This window comes from Eutrigla gurnardus (genome assembly GCF_963514095.1).
Source record: "Eutrigla gurnardus genome assembly, chromosome: 13".
In the NCBI taxonomy this organism is placed as follows: Eukaryota; Metazoa; Chordata; class Actinopteri; order Perciformes; family Triglidae; genus Eutrigla; species Eutrigla gurnardus.
In genome coordinates, this window is record NC_139936.1 from 18242997 (window position 1) to 18260642 (window position 17646).

Consider the following 17646-nt stretch of genomic DNA (forward strand, 5'->3'; position numbering starts at 1 on the left):
TCATAGTATAGTATGTTGAAAATAATCATAAAAAGTCAAAGTATAGTATGTTGAATAAAGTCATAGTGTAGTATGCTGAAAAAATCATAAAAAAAAGTCAGTATAGTATGTTGAAAAAAAATCATAAAAAAAGTCATAGTATAGTATGTCGAAAAAAAACATAAAAAGTCATAGTATAGTATGTTGAAAAAAATCATAAAAAAGTCATAGTATAGTATGTTGGGGGAAAAAAAAAAGTCGTAGTATAGTATGTCGAAAGAAATCATAAAAAGTCATAGTATAGTATGTTGAAAAACAAACTCTTGAGTAGAAGCCTGTATTCGTTTCATATTAAACATTATTTGCAACCTGGCTGTCCACATTTAAGATGATTCTTTATTTGTCCCATGGTAGTTGGTCCAATACGAGAAACACCAGTTAAAAAATCATAGGCCTATAATTAACAAGTAAACATAGCATAAGATATAAGAGAACTGTTTAATCACATAGAGAATATGTGTAATATGCAACAGTCAAATTGACTTCACAAGGAGGAGCTGCTGGACCTGAAGGAGCTGTTGTATAGATTTTGTAGTCCATCATTGCAGCTTCACCTCCGCATCATCAGGTGACATTATAATGACGTAGCTTAGTGAAAAGGCAGTCAGATTCTCTGAACACCGCCGTCGTCTTTTCCTAAATCCTGACAAGCTTTTCCTCTCTCCTTGACCTCATGACATTTTCCCTCAAGTTCAAGGAACAAACGAAAATAAAACGTTTGGTTTTGCACCGTCATCACCTCCACGCACGGCTTTCATTAGACTTTGCTGATCTACACACTCCATTGTTAATTTTATGGAACCTTACTTTGGTGTTATGAACCTTTTTCTCACATCCTATGAGCTAGTTTGTGACAAATGTCATAAGGTAGTACTGTACGTCATCAAAAAGCTAGGTTGAAAAACGTCATAAATGCCATGATTCATTTATAGACTGCAACTCTTTGAATGCAGTTTCTTCTTTGATGTTCCAGAAGGACACCTGAGCCGGCTGCACCGTTTGAAGACGTCTGTGTGACGTGGGAGCACGCTGAGAAAAGTGACAAACACAACCACTCAATACTTTTAAACATCCTTTTTATTAACTCTTTTAAACACTACTAATTCATTTTTATAAACGGTTCCTCTATTCCATTTCAACAGTCCAAATACGAGTGAATGAACACCGGGAGGAAAATGAAACAAACACAGTATGTACACGATAAACCACAACGAACGGCACGGCGTGTTGAGGGAGGAGCGGTCAAGGCAAAGCAGACATCAGTCATTCAACATCATTCTCTGAACAAGTACCTTGGAAAATAAGTGTTTCATACAAACTTGGATACAAAAATAATAGTAAAGCCGACATCTGAGCACTACTTCAGCTATGTTATGTACCTAGTACAAAATTAAATAACAAGAAAACAATAGTACATATTGGCATGAAGACATAATCTGACTACACAAATAGATTCATAAATAAAACAAACATGGAGGAAACTTCTCAATAATATGAAAAAAAAAAAGATCATTTAAGGGTTTAAACAGAAATCCTCAGTTCACATTATTCAACCACACAAAATCCAATCACTTTTCTGGCTGGACCAACAGGGGGCAGCACAAGCACACTCATCTTCTACATTAGAGCAGGAACAAAAAGGGGGAATAGTCGCCTTTAGCCCGGTTTATATTCCCAGCAGCAGTTAAACACCAATCATCAGGAAACTCTGCATCGTCACACCTTCTATTCAAGCTCACTGCTGAAGGCCTCCGTGTGCTTTCAATGCAGCCTCTTAAAGCCCATCTCCGAGAGGAGCAGCTTTAGATGATCCAACACACTGGTTGAAGTCTACTGACGTCTCGAGTGTGTCTAAGCTACGCTAGGAAGTGGCGTTCCTGCTAAAGTCAAACCTTTTATACAACACAAACCAAAAAACAAAACCTCAGTTACATCTCATTAATGCAGCCAGTGCATTTTCTTACACATCAATAAACAAAACATGACGTGACAGGTATCATACAAAAGGAAGGAGCATAAACAAAAGTAATAACGAGCAGCTCAATGGTGAACAACAGCGTTCCAGGCAAGTTCTTTTGTGCTGGTTCTCCATACAAAGACTGCTGGCTTATGGAACCGGCACAAGTAGCGTTTCTGTTGAGTTAGCCAACCAGCAGCTAACGTTGTAGCTTCAGTGGAAAAAAAATGTGTTGAAAACTAGCGGGGGGACAAACGACCCCAACGACTCCATTTCACGCTCACAGAAGGTTCATCAGGGCGAAATGTTTCAGACAGGAAACCTCGGCATCCCGCGGTCTTTTCTGAGAAGATTTGTAGCATTTTAAAAAAAGACTACAAAGTCATACAAAGAGGAAAAAACAGCTGTCCTGAAATATACAGCACAGAGAGGCGAAGGAGAAGCAGAGCTTAATAGAAATCTGAAGCTGGGGGGAACAAAAAAAACATCCTCGCCAGTCAAAGTACAGATTGTCGTTTCCCTTCCAACACGGGATACTTCGTTTAGACAACGGCAGCGTCGACACGGCGCTGGTCGCTGATCCTCAGGGTTCGTCTTCAGTCTAGAGTCTAGACCCGGCTTATCAGAGTGGATCTGTGGAGACGAGAAACAGGATTCAGAATTTTTATTCATCTGCATCGATCCATGAGAAATTTGCAAAAATATTCAAAAACGATTAAAAAGTTGAGCAAATTTTAAAAATTCAAGGCAAATTCACCAATTCTTACATTTTTGGGCACAACTACAAAAGATTTTGCCAACAAATAATCTTTTGATATATTTACAAAAAATGCACATTTTAATGATTGACTCCCAGATATCATCATAAGAGTAACATGAAACTGTACTGTTCTGGGGTTTGTGACAAGGATTTTGTAAGCGGCTTTAAATTGTTTAGTTTCAACTTTATATTTTTATTTTTATAGTGTGCTTAAAGTCTAGAGAGATGAATTTGATTTGACTGTTGAAAAGATTAACTCATGACCTCTAGATCTGTGCAGTGAACACTTGTCATATTTAGTTTTACAGGGAAAAGAAGCAATTGATTTTTTGTCGGCATATGTGATCTGAAAAGGGATTTTTCACTTCAGCTCTGTACCAAATGTTAGAAATTTTGGACAACTGCAGCCAATTATATTGATAAATAGACATTCATATTAAAAACATGGTGTAAATGTTTCAGCCCCAGCAACAGTGGATTTGCAGGTTGATGAGTGTGCAGAGAGCCAGCCTGTGTTGTGTTGAACAGAGGAACGCTGACTCAGCTTGGAGAGAATTAAGTGACAGATCGTGTCGCCGCGGAGGCAAAGCTCAGGGGAACGCAGGGAGGGTTGGCAGGCGACCAGGAAACCCGACCACACACTCATCCTGGTTGGGCTGAACCCAACACTCACTGGGCTCTGGGTCCAAGACCTGCTCTCACCCCCGACCCCCGCTAGCAGCTCTGACTCGTACGTCTACGTGTGGGTGGTTAGATCTATGGGGTCCGTTTCTGTCAGCTTGTCATGTGATCTCTGTCCATAAATACTGGCTGTTTTTTTGACCGGCCTGTCATGTACTTTCACATTAGTTTGACGTCTTTGTAAAAAAGCAGTTTACGGCCGGGGTCACACCAGGACGCTTCGCTACAGTAACAAAGTTTCTAGCGTCTCCTCTCTGTGGGATCAGGCCGATCTGTCCTGTGAGTTAAAAAAGGAAATCCTTTACCGTTAGCGACGCACCGGACAGATCACATGATTGCTGTACGAACCGTTTTGTCACCGCGGCAAAACAACAAAAGTCCCAGACTCGGCTCGTCAATTAAAGTTCAGCGCGCAATGCTGAATCGAGAGGAAATGTTCCTCCGTCAGCTCTCCGGGGCTTTCATCGGCGAGACCAGAGACGACGGAACAAAAGGCGAGTTGCTCTCATCCCTCTTCAGGAACGCACGCGTCCAGCGAGCCGCCGCATCACGCCGCTTGGATGTAATTCAGTGAAAATGAAAATGACTGATGTCCTTCGTGCGTGTCTATGCAAGCGATGGTGTGACAAAAGAGAATGATGAGCACCTGTGTGTCTGTGTGTGTGTGTGTGTTTTTAATGGATTTATTGAATAGCATGCAGGTCAGCATCATGTGACCTACATCCCTCTGTGTCTGCCTGGTCAGCGGAGAGGCAGGATGTGGATGTGGGGTGACAGCTATGATTGAAAGACTCCAAAGCCCCGAGGGTGGATGGTTGAGTGTGTGTGTGACAGAGAGAGAGACGGGGGGAGGAGGGGGTTCATACACACCTCAGAGTCTTCCATCTGTCCTTCTCCATGTTGTTCTCAGGACCTTCGCTCTCGTACGATGCCAGATACAACGCTGCAACGAGGAAAACAACCTATTAGCCTTTCTTATTGCTAAAGTTGAGGCTGATTATACTCAGGAAGTGAAGTGAAAAATACAACTAGAGATCAAATGTGAGTCTATCGCTGGAAAATGATGGAAGTTGTCATTTTTGGAATAATAGATATAGCTGGCTGCTGTAAAACAGATGTTTTCATCCTCACTTTTACTGACTGGTCTGTGTTTTCTACTAGAAAAATATTCATCCAGCAAATCCAATGTCATGTCAAATACATGAATTCACACATTGTTGGATTTTGACTTTGGACACTTGATTGATTGATAAACGTACCGTCTTCGGTGAAAACTGGAGCCGTCAGCAGGTACTGCAGGATCTTGCGATCTTTCTCAAACGGACATTCCACTTTCTTCCAGGCCATGAACTCGCTCACTTGTTTGGCCAGTTCCCAGAATTTCTGAAAAAGAAAATCAGACATTACAGGTTAAATTCAGAAGGAATCAACACCAGTGCTTCCCAAACATTTTGCATACCTTATCTATAAAGTGTGAGAAGAGCACATCTGTGTGTAAATTAACGTTTTTATAGATGAATCACAACGTTGCCTTATGCATGTGTTATTGAAAACATAACCTGAATACTTTATATATGAGACTAAACTAAATGCATTTAGGCAGATCACAATCAGTCTCGATATCCTCTCATCAGTTTAACAAACAGAATAAATGCTAGACCTCCATATTAGGATTCAATGTTAAAAGTAGGCAACAGCTATCAGAACAATACCAACATTCAGGTTCCCTCGTGTGGCTCAAAGGTGAACTGCAGATATAAATGAAATAAAGGACTATGGTGACCCGGTGACCTAATGCACTGTGGTCACATTCAGCTCTCCTGAAGTGTTCATGTGTTCAAATGTACTGTATCAAAGTCCTAACAGGGCAGAAGAAGGAATAAACAGATGTTTCCAGGAAAGGATGAATCCTTAAAATAGTGGCTGATTCAGGCGAGCTGTGAGACCGGTGGAAACACGTAGGAGTCTTTGTTCCATGGAAACACAGCTGAGCTTTACACACTCAGCTCGCTTCTTTATTCTCCCACAGTCTTGAGGGAAGTGAAAATAAATATCGCGGCCATGTGTGGTAAATAGTGAGGTTTTTCTGACAGAGAAGTCAGCAGGAAAAATGAAAACAAATCTGGTGTAGTGTGTTTGCAGGGAAACTCCCTCTGGGGAAATTCAAAATTCAGTTTACCTCAAAGTTGATGTGTCCGCTCTGCAGCCTGTTGGCGCATCCCTCATTGAGGAAGTAGATGTCTTTTATGAGCAGGCTGAAGAACGGGATGACGATCTGCAAGACGACAGAAAGAGAAAGGGATTTTATTTCACCGTGAAGGTGCGACGGGGGGATTTCCACACGACTCCCAGGTGTTTGATTCCCTCTGAACAGCGGTTCAAAGGGGGAATGATTACAATAGACAAAGAGAATCTCTGATCACGCTTAGTATCATTTCCAGGGAACAAACAGACCCTCGACTCTTCTGATCACAAACATATCCAACAAAAGAAAAACCCCCAGCATTCCATCTCACAGGCCTGTAGCGACCTATAATACCTGGAAACATTTACCTCGGAGGAAAGCGAGACCAGAGGACGTTTTCCAGAGAAGAACTGTTTTCCCTTTAAAAGGCCCTTAAATAATGAACTGGCTTACTCAAACGAGGATTCAGGAGTGTGTCCAGACACACCACAGTCCATTCAAATAACGCTACATTCTATGTTGGTGGGATTTCCCCTTCGTGTGATCACAGAATCAACCACCAGGAATCGAAATCGGCCATTTATCAGTTGCTTCGGCTGATAGGTGATAGACACCATTTTGTTCTTGTGAGTGCTAATAGATCGCTGCACAGTGGCCTTGGGGGAAAAAAGGCAACAATTGAAAAAGTTGATTCAGAAGCGGCACTTTCATAAACGACGTTCTTTCCAAGCAGCTTTTTCTTTAACCCTGTTCTTGGCCGACTCCCACTGTCGGCTTGTTTGTGTGAAATCGTCCACGCCATCCTTTAACAGAACGGAGTCGATGAAGTCTGCACACCGTGTACTGTGGAGGGTCTGGAGGGGCTGGAGGATGTTGTTTACACGGTGCATGTTTGTACCCATGATATGAAGACACACATGTCTGAACACACACACATGAGCTTCTCTCTCTCTCACTAAAAACAGAACAGCAGGAGCAGAGAGGAAGTCGTCGTCACAGTCGAGGATGTCGAGGGTCTGGAGCCAGAAGGGCGCCAGGTCTGGATTTGGGGCAAAAATAGATCCACTATAGAGGATGTGTCTATTAAGAGCTGTTGACATCTATTCACTTGTATTTCTTTGAACAGCTGATCAATTATTTGTCCTTATTGGGAGGAAGATAAGCTTCTCCAGCAATTTGCAATTTTGCATTCATAGAAATTAAATTAAAGCAGAAGGGGCATCAAAGCAGCATTGTTCCAGTATGTTTTCATGCCATTTTAAGAGCGTTAAGAACATTAGGATTATTAGGATATCACCAAAACACTTAACAATTTTCTTTTATATTATTCCTATACGCATTGTATTTCTATGTCTGCAGTGCTTTGCATCGAGCCGTCTCACTGGGTGTAAATACTCTTTACGTTCTTCTTCGTAAAAAGTTGAGCTTTTTGTTTCTAGTTAATCACATCTTCACAGGGAACTACAGCAGAACCGCATGAATGGAGCATAATTTTGGCTTTGTTATTCCTCTCAGAAGGTCAACGGCACAGTGGACGCTTGGAGGAGCTCATAAACAACCCCTCCTTTAAAGGAGAGGTCAGCAGGGCAACAACATACCAGACTTCTTGGGAACTTTCCGTTTCAGGACCTCGACCTCTTGTCCCGCTTCTATGTTTGCATTTCTGAGCTCCCCAAGAAGAAAAGAAAAGCTCCCTCACCAACGTCAGGGAGCCAGACACATATTGACAGTACACTTTGTCTCAACACATGATGTACGAGGGGAGACTAAGCATGAACGAGCTCTGTGCAGGTTCAGCTCCGGTCAGGCCGGCGACTCGAGGAGCAGCAGAGAACGCTATGTGACCTGGCAGCCGGCCGTGTGTTCCTTCTCCTCCCTCGTAGGGTACAACATGTTTGACGAGGAGGAAACCAAGACCCTCTCGTATCTTGACCCACTTGTAACGCCGCGTCCCCTCGGAGCTGCGCTGTTATGTAACCGCTGTCCCTCGTCCAAGTCCAGCACAGCGGCTGCAGACGGCGTAAACACGATGGGAATGCAGCCGCCAGACGATAACAAGGGACGGCACTGTCGTCTGTTTTTCTGCGCTCGGTGTGATAAACATCTCCACTTCTTACATAACTGGAATCAGAGCGGAGGGCTGATTCTCAAACTGAAAGGTCACTGTTGGGTCCTCGACCCGAACCCTAGATTATTCACCCGATGTGACTCTGGATGTTGAAATGGAAACCAAACTGTTCTTCTAGCATCGGCATACCGTACAACAACACTACAGTGGCCTACAGTCACACTATCTTGGTATGGTACAGTGTGTGTGTCTCAGTGTCGAGGTCTTACCTTCTCTCTGCTGCTGTTGGCCGTGATCGACCTCTGCGTGGCTCCTCTCAGCGCCGTTCTGTAGTTGTAGAAATTGCTGGAAGGATCCATCTGGTGCTGCAGAGGGAGGAAGATGGAGTCAGTGTGGGTACAAAAAACAAGCGAGAGGAGGAAGAGGATTCTTAAAGCTGTCGATTTAACATATTTAAGCCCCTTTTCCCCAGGGACTAGGAGCCGTTCTTTTGAGTTCAGAGGACAGTTTACCCCCCAAAAAGTATCTGGTCTGGGGGGGCAGTATGTTCTTAAAGCACAGGAGCTTCCTGGGTGTATGTCTATGATGTTTGCAAAGCACAAATAAAAAACCATGAGTCAACAGAAGATTTACTGTGAAGATGGACGCTCTTTATTTCACTTTCCTTCTTTGCATTTTGGATTGGAAATGATAATGAAAGTAATCATTAATTGCATAATAACACGCCTCCACCCTGCACATGATCAAGTAACTCAACGTCTGAGTTAAGTGAGGGAGGAATCAGGAGATATGTCGAGTCCGTGACCTCGAACAAACCGAGGAGTGAAATTAAGTCACAACTCTTTGGGACGGAGAGTTCACCTCAACTGAGGCTCACGGGGACAAAACAGGATTGTATCATCAAATAGAGTCAAGAGCTGAGGAGACATGAGAGATGGGGATGAACTCCGGTGAGACATGAAGGGAATCTAAAGGACCGAGTCCCAGCCCGACTGATCTCAGGTCTGCTGGTTCAAAGGGCGACTGGTGAGGAGACTGCAGGGAGGAACAGCCGTCAAACGGCTTCACGTATCCACAGAGGATGCATTCTAGGTCACTTTGTTTTGTCTTAAAACCAAACTAAAACAGTACTTTTTATAAGTTTGTGAAATTGTTACATATGACACAAATGTAAGGCTTTTTTTTTAACAAGCAATCATATAAACTGGGGAAATTTGCTCTATTTTGGGGCTGAAACTAAACTTAAAACCTAAAAAATAAAAAAGGAAGTAGAACAGATTCGAACTGCTTTTATCCAGCTATCAGACATCTGTCTGCTCTTCTACTCAGAATCATGTTCAAAACAGCTTTCAGCACGGCTTCCATTTGGAGTCAAATAGACCATAAAGCAGGGCATGCTTTGGGGCGGGGCTACTTTGTGATCGACAGGTCACGTTAATTGTTGCGATCACATCATTGGAGGGTCTGATAAATCTTTAAATTAAGGACATCATTTTTCAAATCTTCACAAGTGCATGCAATTTCAATCTTTTCAGTCAAACTTACTTCTAGGATGTCAAACTTGGCTGTTTTGACTTTACTCCAGGTCTTCTTAAGCCGGGATACAGGACTCATGTTCATCCCAGCTGGAAAACAGACAAGGAGGAGGAAAAAAGACAATGAGAGAGATGACTCATCCAAGAAAACACCCAAACATGATCGCATTGACACATGCCGTTTTCCCATTCAGCCAGACAGACGCGTATCCCCCCCCCTCCCCCTCAGCCCCTCCTCCCATGGCATTCATCCTTTAACATCCCTCCACCTCCCCCCTTTTCTTTCTGCTGTTGTTGTTTCTTCTGATGCAGCGAGGCAAAAGGCTTCAGGAACAATGGAGTTAACACACGCCTCGTTTCCCCTCCCAGCGCTCTGCTTCCCATATGGTAATCCTCTGTGTGCAGGTTCAGCACCGAGGGTCACCGTCGCACAACAACACACAGCAACCCTCGAGGACACAAGGAGAAGTCGCATCCACAGACGGACATATGAAACGCTTCATTTTCTTTCCTGCACTCACTTCACTTCCCAGGAGACGCTTTGAGTTCAAACATGACACTCTAGTGCTGCAGGGACCCAAAATGAATGAAAGTCCGACCGCAGAGGTTTACTAGATCCAGTCTTGACAGGGAAACCATCCACTCACAAAGACCCCAGTGTGTGTGTGTGTGTGTGTGTGTGTGAGGACATGTGTTGGCTGAGGTAGTCTCCCCGCTGGGACACACTCCACTTCCTAAGAACGTTTATTTATTGTTGATGTCACAATTTTGCAGAAGCAAAGAAGCGACACTGACAGGTCAGGTGTTTTTCATCCCAGTGGTATCTACTGCTGCAGGATATTGTTGAATACAACAATAACACTTGTTTTTGATACCTTGGACAAACTATGTTCTCTATTATACTGAATGTATGTCTTGTTTTGCTTCTATGGCAATGGTGTAGCTACCGTAAAGCATCAAACTGGGTAAGATGGACATAATTTGGTTGGACCCAGCCCTAATCATGAGTTCAGGTCCGAACTATATTCAGATAATATATATATTAGTTCTGTACTTCGTGGGTCCGTGTGTCAATGCATCCAATACCCAGAACCAAGCCACCTGGCTATTTAAAGGTGACTTGCCTTGCTAAGCTGTGTGAACTAACCCTTTAATGAGACCATTATACATTGTCTAACCCTGGTGGTTCTCTGGAGACGGACGAGGCTGGTGGAGACGGGGTTTGCCTCCGGCATTCTCTCGACAGCTGGCACTCCAGTATCCTCTCTGCCTCTCCTGAGCCTTCACTCTCTCTGCTCACTGCTTACCATCTGCCTGAATGGTTTGTTCTGCATCCTCTTCCAGTTGCCCCCCACCCCCCCTGCTCTGGACACACAGATCCCCCCCCCCTCCAGCCTGTGAAGATGACCAGATGCTCTCTCGTCTGAACACTGGGTCTCTTGGATCCACAAGAGTCCGTCAGCTGGACCTCCAGTCAGGTCTCTGAACTGTCCGAGGGGCTTCAGGGCTTCTGCGTTTTATTTCCATCTTTATTTAACCTGATTGTTTTAATCACTAAAACTTATTGAACTGGAGTCTGGCTTTGAGGAGAACATATTATTGTTTGTTTTGGGCATTAATTAACTATTTTAATTGCCCAAATGTTGATTTTATTTGTGATATATATTCACCTAAATGCCTGTCTGACTGTCGGAACAATAAAAGCATTAATCACATGTCAGGAAAGTAGAGCAGAACTCACATATGATGGCCATGAGGGAGTTAAAGTTGCCGATGTTGAAGCATTCGCGCGCCACGTCGATGAAGAACTCGATGACTCGTGCTCGGTGCTTCTTCTTCACAGGCTGTTAACAAAATGGTGAACATTAGAACACGGTATTAGCCCTCGGGACAGACTGCACTGTCTGGTAAATGTGTTTGTGGGAAACACACCAAAAGTGTATGCTTCATGGAACAGTATTAGGGTATTTGGTGCCTTTATTACCATTTTTAATTAAATATATTTTGGTCAGACACCATTTATTTGATGAAAGTATTCAGTATTTCCAGCCCATTCCTCCGGTTTTCCTCTTTTTTTAATGGAAGAAAGTGAAATTGTCCTCGTGTTCATTACTCACCATGCAGATTTCTGTCGCCACCAGATAACTGAGTCTGTTGAACCATTCGACATAAGCTTCCAGGTTGCTGGCCTTCTTGTGATCACTGAAGCAGCTCTGCAACAACAATAGACTTTCAATTAGCATTCGAGTTAATTGCAAAGCAAAAAAAATGGGAAAATGAAGCAGATATTTACTTTTTCCCCTCCTCAGTCAATCACGCTCAACTTCACTCTGCTATTATCAGCACAATTTATGCATGCTGGTCCTTTATGCGAGTCCCTCTTGATCTGATTCCACACATTCCTTTGGCCTTACGCCACTCGCCCCCATGAAGGGTTTCCCGCCAGTGGACACGTCGCATTTTAACATGCAAACGCACATTCCCGTCTCTTCCAAGTGGCTCGCTGGAATACGAGGCAGGCGAGCCCGAGGCACAAAGGCAGCTTTAACCCCCCGTCACCTCGCTTCCAAAAAGAAGGTGCTGTTGCCTAGCAGCCGAACGCCACACACACAGTCACCCCTTCCCAAAACAAACTCTTGGCGGTGGTGGTTGCTAGGAGATGCAGTGCATGAATGCCCATCTCATCCAGACAATGTGATGATTTGAGGAAATTGTTGGTTAGGTGTGTGTGAGTGTGGGTTTCTGAATTTGTGTGTGTGTGCGTTTGCGGTAAGAGCGGATATTTAGTCTGCTGCTACAGTCTAGAAAATCCCCTGACCTCACTTTGACCTGAGCAGCGGCCAGTCTCTCTGTGTTGTGTAAACTTAGCATCCGTCTGACAGAGAAACTAGGCCGTCTCACTTGTAACCTCCCCAGATGGAGCCGGATACTGAATGCTTGTCTTATCTGGACCTTTATTCTTAGAAAAGCATGCAGACGTTACCTTATCGTTGTCCAGAGGGTCTTTCTGGACAAAGGCCTGGACAAATTCCTCAGGTCCGATGTAACTTAGTCTCTCCTGAGAAGAAAGAGAAAAGGGGAAATCAACTCCCTGCTTCCACCTGTAGTTCTAGGGTAGCCTTTGAGGGTAGCACCGTGTGGCTAAAACAATGCCTTCAACATTTTAGCATTTACCATTATCCTTCAGTCATATGTGGACGTTCATCTTCAGTTACATTGGCTTGTTTTAATAAATAAATTGGTTGATTTGGCTGAGAGTACTTAATGGATGGTAGAAACGTATGATGGATTGGTGCAGTTCTATTCAAATGTTGCACATTTCTGCAAAATCAAATGTGAATTAACTTTCTCTGGTGGAGCATGGTTGCAGCAGGACAGTGAATACTTTGCCTGCATTTAATAGAAGCAAAGAGATACTCCAATGTCAAAGTGCATTAGATTTTCTTTTCAATGCAAACGGTCGTAATGAATATAAAGCTGTGTCAAACGCTGTGGTTAAAAATCAATGCTGTGGCAGGTCAGACGTGGGAGGAGCTATGATGTCCGTTTCACCTCGACCATCACGCTGATCTCTAATCCATCATACGTGTCAGCTGTCCCCCCTCTCACATGTTCTCCTCTGGCACTCATATCGACCAAACCGATGCTGTAGTCATTTCTGATTGTTCTTTAGAAAATAACATTTACATCTTAATTAGGCTCGACGTGTCGCAGCAAATGTTGGGGCTGATTTTAACGTTCAACACTGATGTGGATCGATGGGAAACGCCCTTCTAGTAATAGTCAAATGAACACAATAAGCACATTCTCACCAGTTCTATGTGTGTGAGCTGTTGGGCGACAGTGAACGGGTCGTTGCAGATGGACAGCATGTCTCTCTGAATGGTCCCCTGGGGCTTCGCCTTCAGGGCCGTCAGTCGCTCGGTCGCCGTGGCGTTGATCTTCACCAGCGCCTCCTCGTACTGGCTGAGCACCGTCAACCTCCTGATCAGACCCTGGCTCATCTGGCCGACCGCCTTCCTGTAAACCTGATGGATGGATGAGAGCGGGGGGGAGGTGGAGGGAGGTGAAAGAAGAGGAGCAGTTAGTTAGAGCTGAATGTTTAGGAGCTTATTCACTTCCAACATATTCTTTGTTGAACCCCTTCCAGCATATCAAGGTTCTTTTCACTCTGCTTGGATCATTGAGGAACCTTTATCAACCCTGAGTCTTTACCACAAACTCTGCACTGGTTGGAGACATGATGCTGTTCGACAGTTACATCACTGAGAGCATGAGGACCGCTATTACAGCGGTAATGAGAAGCCGAGTGCGATATAAATTCGACCACAATCTCCAGAAGCATGCATGCAACCGCCCTTATTTAATCCCCAACCACTCATCCGTGGCGGAGGGTGAAAACAACCTCACTGGGATGTACAACACGCACATGTTGACGACATGTCAGCAGAGCTAGCTGCACACGGACGCCAGCTTTGGCCCAAACCACAGAACGACCCTCCAAATGGGACCCGTCCGAGTGTTTGCTTTGCAGAAAAGCATCTGTCTGGTCATGCACTGGGTGGGTCACTGGCCATGTTATGCAAGCGTCTTCCTGTCGCCCTCATTCAGGCCACTCAGCTTGACCAGCGGCAGAGGAGGGAGACTCTTGGCTCCCTGGCCTCAAGAGGTTGAGAGGTCATCCTGTTTTGAACCTTCGCCTGGACTCCAAACAGGCTGCAATTAGATAAGTGTTCCCTCGCTGACAGGGATTAGCAAAGACGTTGCATAAGAGGGTCTGTAGCGGGAAGAAGGACGTGTGTGTTTGATTTTTCTGCATGTGGAGGAACAAACCCGTCTCCTACTAAAGTACACATACAACTAAACTGCACTTTCAATTACATTCAATTTCCTTTTTCTTATCACCTCTTCCCTACGTCGACTTCCACGGACTCTTTTGAAACTAAACTGTGAAACGTCAGGAGGAAACGTAATCCAGGACAAAATACAGTTCCTTTTCAAAAGGTAATTCACGATGCAGTTTTGTTGTGTGGGAACAAAAATATGAGAAATGTTCCCGTTCATAGCCTCTTTCCATAAGAACTGAACATATGAAGCGATGAGGCCCCTTTTCTCACGACCACAACCCTCCTCCATTTCTGCAGACTCAGCCTCCAGAATCCAGGTTCTACAAACAAGATTCCAGTTGGGGAGAAACCCAGACTTATAATGGATGTGTGAGGACTCCCTTCACTCAGGGCGGGACCTTTCATGAAATTCCCTCCCCAGGGTGAGACTAATGCATCCGACTGCTGCTGATGTGGCTTTGATAGGTGTCACAGCACGTGAACACGCACATTTGCATGTCAGCCAATCTACTGTGGCTCTCTGGATAATGCTGCAGTTTTGTAATGACTGCAAGAGCACAAGGCAGCGAGAAGGAAAATAAAGTTGAGGGGGAAATGTGCAGGTTTTCTCTCTTTTACATCATTGTTAATTGAATTTCTGAATTTGAATTTGAATGCTTCATATCCATCTCTCAGAATGATTTATTTTACTATGAAGCAGTTGCACAGAAATTAAAATCTATATTAACAATCCTGAGTTGCAGCCCTCCATTCGGTTTGGTACTATGAGTGTAAACACTGTACACACGCTGCTAATGCTTGACCACGCTCCTGCACAGTTGGACGACAGCGAGACACGCCACCAGCGAAAACCGCTCCAGTTGCCGCTTCAAAGACCGCCATCTGCCGCAGCTTCTGTCGCCACTACAAACGGAGGACGAGCCGCGGTCGGATAAATATAGTTACAGATCTTGGAGACAACAGCGCGCCTGACATTTCGAAGCAGAGGGACTCATCGCGAACTATTGGCGTTACGAGTGAGGGGACCCGGCAGGAGGCGTTCCCTACGCCGGCGACCCTGGCGGTGATCCCGAGGTGACAGACGGCTGCTCAGCACAAGTCGCCACAACCGAGTGCGTGGTAGCTCCTGTCACCATAACATTGGAGGTCCTGTTTTCCTTGGCTGTGTGTCGTTACTTCCTGTGGAGCGCCACCTGACCCACACAAGAAGCCTGCCTGTTCTTAGCAGGTTAGTCAGGCTGCACTAATGGAACAGATCGTTAAAGGGTGCACTGCATGATGGGGCAGAAAAACTCACCCAACTGCCTACTAAGATGCACTAGCATTCATTTGCTACAAGTCCAGGTCCATTCTGGAGTCGTTCCAGCCAAGTCCAGTGTTTGTACGCAATTTGCAATTCTAATGCAAGTCTCTCAGGTTTCACACAGTCGAGTCCCTTTCATTCAAAAGTGCTGGAAGCATTTTATCCCTAATACTGGCCAGCAGCAACTTCTCAAAGTGCTTTGTTTTAAGGTGGAGCTGAAATTAAGGTTCCATCCCTGGTCATATTGTTCACTGGCTATCCAGAAATTGAACTTCTTAAAGCAACATAAAGCAGACAGGCACCTGTCATCAAAGGAAACTGTGCATGCACCATTTGGCATAAACAAGATATCGTCTATCCAGAAATCTGCCTTACATCAAGTGTACCAGGCATCCAAACTGGATATATACTGTGGGGAAATTAAAAAAAAAAGTAGTGCAGAATAAAAACTGCACATTTTGAGGGAAGGCAAGAACTCTGGACCGTCCAATGAGGTCAGATCCAGATCACAGCGCTTGTTTTCCTCTCGACTGCCGCTTCCCCATTTACCCGACCACATCCATAATGACAGTCTTACAACACAGATCAAGGTCCCGGAATGTTTGGAGTGTGGTCTGGACTCGGCTTTGACCAGATGTTCGGGACATCTATTCTGGACTCGAACCGTTTCCCAGAGCCATGTGGTCGGCGCTCTGAAGAGTCCGCGTTTAACTCGAATCTCGAGACCCGATCACGGTTACACATTTCTATTTGGCTTTTGGAGAATCTGTGAGAAACACGAAAACAATTACTTCATCAGACCGTTTTCTCACACTCCCAACAGCTGGGCAGAATTGTCGCGTGGTGTTCGCACTACTCAGATGTTATCCTGTTTTATTATCACGGGTTATCATCTGTGGATATATGAATGAACAATATCAAATCCTCACTTGCACAACATTTCTGATAACACCTCGAAGGAAAGTTCCAGGGAATCTTGTGAATCTACGTGACTCAATTTAAAATCATCACAAGTATCTATTGAGAGCTGGCATCAAACCCAACTGCACCAATCTACTGTGAAACCAACCAATACACATCTGTGTGTATGAGTATGAATGAGGGAGTGTGTATTACTGGGGAACATGTGTTTTATAGTCGGGGGGATCATGTGAGAGGCGTATTGATTTCTAGATTTAATCAGGATCAATACTGGAGCTTGTACTATTGACGAGTCATGTGAAACCTGCATTAACAAACAGCGGGGATGGGCAAGCCGTGTTTTTCTTGCGTTGAAGAAGGGATGGTCAACTAATGGGACGAATGGATGTTTGTGTCCTCAATCACTGTCTCGTCCTAACAAGCCATCGCTGCCTTCTCGCCCACGTAACTCCACCGTGCTGATCTTTCCCGAGCAGAGGACGCCAAAAAGGACATAAACTGGAAGAACCCTACTTCATGACGACTAACCCAGTTTGTCCAGACTTGAGAAAAGGGAAGTGGGAGCGGTACCATGACTGGTGAAATGGAGGGGAAAGAACATTTCATACGAAGCAGAATAAACCAAATTCAAGTGGTAAAAAGATTGAGACTGTTTGTGAAAACTCTGAGAGTACTGTATATACTGGAGAGAAAAGCTGGCAATGAATCGTTACACTACATCACTTCCTCTTTTTACATTTGTTTTTGTCACACAACGAATGAGAAACTAAATGACAAAATACAGGTATTTTCACCTAAATGTTGTAAGTTAAAAGCATAATTTTGATGCAAAATTAAAAGTCTAGATCCATAGACAATTTTGTGTTTTAACTTTGGACAGGCCAGCTGTCACTTCCTGCTTCCAGCTGTTAATGCTAAGCTAATCGCCAACCATAAATCGTCTCATCTAACTCAAGAAAGCTTATTTTTCCCCAAAATGTTGGCTATTCCTTTGGAGGTGCAGGTGACCGTTTTGTTGTCACGTTGATGTTTCCTTTCATGGCACACAGAGCGTGACTCACTGCTCCACAACGCAGCTTTTCTGGATCTGAACGTGTAGCGGCGGAGGGTCTGCGTGTGCAACAAAGATAATGGGACAAAACCAGTTCTACCTCACTAAATAAACTTTGATCCAAACAGCGTAGCAGAGGCTAACGGCGCGCTAAGCCAATGACATTCAGCTGTGCAGCAGTGAGACAATTAAAACGCTGCCTCGGAAGCAGAGCCACATAGACGACCAAAGAGCCACCTAGCCGGCAAACAAAAGGGCTTTTCTCTCAACTCAGCCAGCCTCGAAAAACGGCTTTGTTG

At 44.4% G+C, this 17646-nt stretch overlaps 1 protein-coding gene across 2 annotated transcripts in view; it reads right to left on the minus strand.

Annotated features, from left to right (window-relative positions):
* Positions 1-1366: 1366 nt before the first annotated feature.
* rasgef1ba (RasGEF domain family, member 1Ba) overlaps positions 1367-17646 on the minus strand; it is an 86680-nt gene continuing 70400 nt past the window's right edge. For both annotated transcript variants that reach the window (XM_084024221.1, XM_084024222.1), the window contains 10 exons: positions 13038-13253; positions 12209-12283; positions 11343-11438; positions 10967-11069; positions 9236-9315; positions 7960-8055; positions 5617-5712; positions 4697-4820; positions 4308-4380; positions 1367-2629 (listed from right to left, as the gene is read on the minus strand). In XM_084024221.1, coding sequence (XP_083880347.1) covers positions 2605-2629; positions 4308-4380; positions 4697-4820; positions 5617-5712; positions 7960-8055; positions 9236-9315; positions 10967-11069; positions 11343-11438; positions 12209-12283; positions 13038-13253 — 984 coding nt within the window. In that variant the 3' untranslated portion in view covers positions 1367-2604. The remainder of the gene's footprint in view (positions 2630-4307; positions 4381-4696; positions 4821-5616; positions 5713-7959; positions 8056-9235; positions 9316-10966; positions 11070-11342; positions 11439-12208; positions 12284-13037; positions 13254-17646) is intronic.